The 6,337-nt window shown below is 38.5% G+C and overlaps 1 protein-coding gene across 1 annotated transcript in view; it reads left to right on the forward strand.

Moving 5' to 3' along the window:
• The window catches only part of LOC103661748 (glutamyl aminopeptidase), an 81,348-nt gene extending 75,302 nt beyond the window's left edge, over window positions 1-6,046 (forward strand). The window contains exons 19-20 of the mRNA XM_008689431.2: window positions 4,169-4,247; window positions 5,253-6,046. Of these exons, the coding sequence (XP_008687653.2) occupies window positions 4,169-4,247; window positions 5,253-5,405 (232 nt within the window). The 3' untranslated portion in view covers window positions 5,406-6,046. The remainder of the gene's footprint in view (window positions 1-4,168; window positions 4,248-5,252) is intronic.
• The last annotated feature ends 291 nt before the right edge of the window (window positions 6,047-6,337 follow it).

The following is a 6,337-nucleotide window of genomic DNA, read 5'->3' on the forward strand; positions in this document are numbered from 1 at the left end:
GAAAAGAAAACTCTGGTAGTAAAGCACAGACCTAAATGGGGACCAGAGTGAATTTGGAAAAGCAGTTAGAGAGCTATTAGCAGTCCCAACAAAAGATAGTGGTAGACTGGACTCTGGATATAACAATGAAAATGAAGAGGTAAGAACAACATTAGAAATAGGACAGAAGTGAGGTGACAAGTATAATGCCTGGATTTCTAGAAAAGATAAGGGAGAACAATGAATTCAGTTTTCTATTTATGATGCTTTTGAGTCTCTTTTGAGATGTTGAAGTGAAGATTATTTCAAGGAAGTTATAGTCCCTTGTCAAATGCTACTTAAGGTTTGAGTAAATCCAAGACAGAAAAATGCCCATTAGATTTATTGGCATAAAAGCTATTGGTAACTCTAGGGGCTCCTGGGTGGCTCAGATGGCTAAGTGTCTGCCTTCGGCTCAGGTCATGATCGCCAGGTCCTGGGATGGAGCCCCATGTCAGGCTCCCAGCTCAGTCGGGAGTCTGCTTCTCCCTCTCCCTCTGCCTCTCCCCCTGCTGTGCTCTCTCTGCCTCTCTCTCTCTCAAATGAATAAATAAAATCTTTTTTTTTAAAGATTTTATTTATTTATTAGACAGAGATAGAGACAGCCAGCGAGAGAGGGAACACAAGCAGGGGGAGTGGGAGAGGAAGAAGCAGGCTCATAGTGGAGGAGCCTGACGTGGCGCTCGATCCCATAACGCCGGGATCACGCCCTGAGCCGAAGGCAGATGCTTAACCGCTGTGCCACCCAGGCGCCCCTAAATAAAATCTTTTAAAAAAAGAAGCTATTGGTAACTCTAGAAAGAATTTTTCAGTGGAGTGATGGTGGCAGAACCTAAATTGAATCAAAGTAATAAATCAATCACTGGAGAGGAAATGAAGATATTAAATGTAGAGAACTCTCTCGAAGAGTTTGACTATGAATGGAGAGGTGAGAAAAAGGATATTAAGAGAGATGCCAGATCAAGGAAGAGAAATTTTTTTTCTTTGTGGAAGATAGTTTTAATATGTTTAATATATTTTAAAGCTGATGAGAAAGACCCAGTGAAGAATGAGAGATTAAATATGTAAGACAGAAAAGATTCTTTTAAAAATAAAATTTTTAAGAAAGTGGGAGAGGGGTGCCTGAGTGGCTCAGTCGGCTAAGCGTCTGCCTTCGGGTCAGGTTATAATCCTAAGGTCCTGGGATCAAGCCCCTCATTGCGCTCCCTGCTCAGTGAAGGGGCTTGCTTCCTCTCGCTCTGCCTGCTACTCTCCCTCCTCGTGCGCTCTCTGTCAAATAAATAAATAAGCAAAATCTTAAAAAAAAAAAAAAGAGAGAGAGAGCTAGTGGGGAGAAATTGGAGACAATGCACAGATGATAGAAGAAAAATAGGTATCTTTGTATGTTTGTAAACTAAAAGATATAGGAGTTACTATGCATTTTCTCTGTAAATTAGAAGACAAAGTCATCTTTGTTGAAGAAGGAGGGAAGCAGGAAGATGTCTGGAGGTTGGAAGAGAGTGAAAAACTTGAAAAAAGTAATTCAGGGATTAAGAGAATGAACTGACCAGGGTAATGTAGGAGGACTGTCAACATGGAGGGTCCATTTAAGATTGGTACTCACGAATTTGTCATGAAACCTTTTGGAAAAAGTTGGGTGACCTCCCTGGACAGATTAGCAAACACAGAGGAAATGGGCAGTTGATTTCATCCAAAACTGAAGTTTTGCTAGAAACAAGTTGTTGAACTGTAAGGGAGTTTACGGCTTAGGAAAAAAAAATGTTATTGAAAGTGGCATACCATGAAATCTAAACTATATAAGGAAACAATGCAAGAAAAGGAAGAGCTGATGGTCCAGGAGAAAGTAAGGATAGGGATGGTCAATGGCCCAGAAATCCAGATAAAGTCAGAGAATGGTCATAGTGAAAACTGACAGGTAAATTTTATCATGGAGGGTGCATGAATGAACAATTTTAGAGACAGTGTACTTATGGATGATCGCAAGGTATGATCATGGGAATTGGCGGCCAAGGTAAAGATATCATTAAGAATGAGAATGTAAAGAAACTAAGGAGCTGAGATGTTGTATTTGTCATCGATGTGGACCTTGAAATCACAGCTTGGAGTAGAGAGAAAGACTAGGAGTCAGGTGCATAAATTAGATGAGGGGGGATAACTAGCAGGAACAGAGGTTTTTAAAAAGAGTGGAGAAATAATGGTCTGTAATCCACAATGGGAGAATGAGCACATTAACTCCATTTCTGACCTGCTTTTCTGAAGGATGTGGGAAAATAAACATTATCGAAATGAGAAGAAATATTCCCTGGAAAGGGATAGTTCCAGAAGGCTAGGTGGAAGGGATCAAGAGATTGGGAGATGTCGGAGTCTGTCAAGGGCGAGGAAGTACAGCATATACATTATTGGGACAGCATTGAGAATAGACGCCTCAGAGTCTTATATTTGGGATAATGACTGATGACATTAAGTAAAGGGAAACTGCTTACGTTAGACTACTAAGACATGAAAGAGGAAAGACATGGTGAATTTCAATTCAATGGTGTCTGTTTTAAGAGTGAGCACTGGACCTAGTTCACTGAAAATCATGGTTAATTATTAGAACATTTCCTGTTTTTTCCCATTGGTACATTTTCTCTTTATGTTTCTTTTGCAAACTGCTGATTCATTTCTTTGATAATTTCACATTGGCATATTTCTCCCTTTTACCAATTGGTAAGTGTTCTTTGTATAGTGAAAATATTTGCTCTTTTCACAATAAAAAAATGAATTTTGACTTAATTTTATGAGCTTTTTAGTACAAAAATTTTAAAAACACACACAACAAACTTTATTAGCTTTTATCTCCATGGCTTCTGCTTTTGTTATGTGATAATTTTTAAATGTAAAGTTTCTTCTTCTGCTGTTTACCTCTCCTACAGCAATATGTGTTCTTTATCCTTCCACGGCATTCCGGTGGTTCAAAGTCAATACATACTTCTTGTGGTTGTTTTTCTCACACTGTGATTGGTTGCAATGAGATTTTTATCTGTAACACAATTATTTGTATTATGGTCTGTTAGAAAATTTCTGATTCTTGCTCTTTAAGAGAGAAAGTACGACAGGGACAAGAATAGAGTATCATCTCTAAAGTCTTATCTTTGCACTTAGCTTCAAGTGTCTTTGCGTAGCCTAATATGGATCATATAGGCTGATACAGACAAATACAGTATGCAAGTAGCTAATAAAGCTTTTTGAAGGAAGAATAAATAGCTTATGTTCAAATTTCTGTACCTGTGGTAAGATGCATGGAGGATTTATCAGGGTAAAGGTGACTAGAGCTACTCCGCTGTATGGGAAACACAGAAATGCAGCAGCTTAAAGGACTTACACAATTATTTCTCACTCATGTTAGTCTACTGAAGTGAGCACTCCAAATTGTTAAAGCGTTCTGCCCCATAAGGCCTAGGACCTTATCCTGTCGGTGTGGTTGAAGCTTGGAAGAAGGGGAGAAAAAACCAGAAGTCCAAGGCAAGCAATTTTCCTTGACTTAAGCAAGGAGGCAGAGAATGAACGTGGCACTTCTGCTCCTGTTCCGCTGATAAGAACAGAGCCTCCCGTCTGCACGTAGTTGTGAGGGAGGTGGAGAAATGTAATCTCTATCTGGGTTCTCATGTGTGCAGGATAAAAGAACAGATTGGGGGAGTCCCACCAACAGTCACCACATCTGGGATGGTGTTGTGGCTCTGTATACAAAAGGGCTGAAGGATGTACTAAGATTTTTCCTGTAATAGAAATTTTAAATTAAATGTGTTTACTTACTGTGCTTTGGTTACTTTAAAAAAAAATTACTGTTTTTTTTTTTTTTAAGATTTTTATTTATTTATTTGACAGAGAGAGAGGCAGCCAGCGAGAGAAGGAACACAAGCAGGGGGAGTGGGAGAGGAAGAAGCAGGCTCCCAGTGGAGGAGCCTGATGTGGGGCTCGATCCCAGGACTCCGGGATCACACCCTGAGCCAAAGGCAGACGCTTAACGACTGAGCCACCCAGACGCCCCTAAAAAAAAATTACTGTTTTTAAAAACCCACAAAATCAAAAGGAAATGTCCATGTCTAGAGAAAGGATTTAAAGTTCGAGGCACTTATATTCCCTCTTACTTCCTGAAATTTCTCTCCAGGTACACTCTCAACGACAGAAACCTTGGCAGGATTGTCACAATAGCAGAACCTTTCAACACTGAACTACAGCTCTGGCAGGTATGAAGTTAAATCCCTCTATACTTGTCTGGGAAGAACAGAATCAAACTTTTTTTTTTTTTTCAAATGGAAATGGTGTTTTCTCTATTCAGATCTCAGACGACAAGGAGAAAGAAATAATTCTTATATCTAATTAAATGTAGACCTATTTTTTCTAAACTGAAAACAAATCAAATAACCAAGAAACAAAGTGTAAAAGTTGAGAAAGCTAAGGCCTTAAAAGGCCTAGAAGGCTACGTGAGACCTTTCAGCTTACCAAAGTGTGGACGGTATGTCTCCCCTGTCCTCGTAAATGTAACCTAGAATAAGATAGTCACGATTTGATTCCTTTCAAAATTCATAGTTTTGGAATTCAAAGACATTTAGGTTTCAAATATCTCAGTTCCAGGGGGGAAAATGCTTATTAATATTGGAAAATTGAGATTGTATGAATTTTCCGTATATTACATTGGAATGTTAACATTCTTCTGAACAAAATAATTCTTATTTTTATAAGTGGCAGACACTACTATGATTGACTTTGGGGGAGGATTTTGGAAGAAAGACAAAAGAGAGAACCAAGGTTAACAGAGATGTTATTATGAGGCCTTAATAAGGCAACTGAAAGTGTATGAAAATATTCCCAACTGCTGAAGTGAAAGGCTAAGCAAAGCCCACATCCCACAGATCGGGTTTTCCAGGGACCATGCTGGTGAATGCACAGAAAATAGAGAAACAGCAGGAGTACAGAGGGGCACGCAGCCGCTAGTGCGCTGCTGTCCTTCCCCAAGATGGCAGAGCCTCTCTGGACCCGACATGCTGCCAAAAGTCCAAACGCCATGGGTAATGATTGCCAATCTGAGAGACGGGCTCAGTCTCAACGATGCACCAGGACATGTAACTCACTGCTGTGCAATGATAATGAATTTCCAGGGACGAAAGAAACAAATCCAGTTTGTAGATAAAAGCCTTGAAGACTAACTGGGCTGAAAATGACTTTCTTAATTATTTCCCTCTCTTTTCTAGATGGAGAGCTTTTTTAAAAAATATCCAGATGCTGGAGCAGGAGAAACACCTAGGGAGCAAGTGCTGGAAACAGTGAAGAACAATATCGAGTGGTTAAGGCAAAACAGAGACACCATAAGACAGTGGTTTTTGGATTTACCTAGGAACGGTTAATGTGTCTAAATATCATATTTTAATTTTGTGAACCTATTGTTTCTCCTATTACATATTTGGTGGCCGAATTTACAAGCACAATGGAAGGAGTCTTATACGCAGATACTGCTTTTGCTAAGTGGTGTGTTTCTATGTCTTGCAAAGCTTTTAAGTTGTTCTTTGTTTATGAAGGAAGATACTAAGAGAGTAGTTAATGTTCTCAGGGATTTCTTCTAAGTGTACTTCATAGGAGATTCTTTGCAAACTGAAGAGAATTTAATAGCCATTTTAATGTCTTTAAATATCATTCTTTATATCTTATACCTGTGAAAATAGAACAATTTGGTCTTAGCTTTACATTTTTAGTACCAAAGAAACACCACTTAATCTTCTCTCTTGATTGATTTTTAAAGTTTAAATACCAGTACTTGAGGGACCAAAATTACCATCTTAATCTTTATTTTATTATTCAGAATTACACATATCTCATATCATTGTATTCACATGTGTCCTACTCCTTTAAATCCTACCAAAGCAACTGAGGTTTAAATTTTACTCAAGGATTGCATGAATTAGCCAAAGAAATCGCTATTGCCTTTACTATAAAATCAACAAAAGAACTCTCTTCTCCTTTTTAAAATAAATCTGAATGATTAACCTGAAGAAAATATGTTGTTTTCCAGTGTCACTTTACTCTCGAATAATAATGACTGCAGCATTCCCCAAATAATTTAGCATGAGGCAAATACAATTCAAGAACCTAGCCTTTTTCATGCTTGGTACTCTGTCATCCTGCTCCATTCCCTACAAAGCTCCTTCAAATATGCTATGAAATTAGAGGGAAGATAGTGCTTAACTTTGCTCCATGGATTTTAGAGAAAAAAGACTAAATAATTGGAAACTGGTCAGGAAAGAGAGAAGGCTGATTATTCCATAAAACTAAATGGAATTAG

Source organism: Ursus maritimus, unplaced genomic scaffold (genome assembly GCF_017311325.1).
Source record: "Ursus maritimus isolate PB19 unplaced genomic scaffold, ASM1731132v1 scaffold_11, whole genome shotgun sequence".
NCBI classification, from domain to species: Eukaryota; Metazoa; Chordata; class Mammalia; order Carnivora; family Ursidae; genus Ursus; species Ursus maritimus.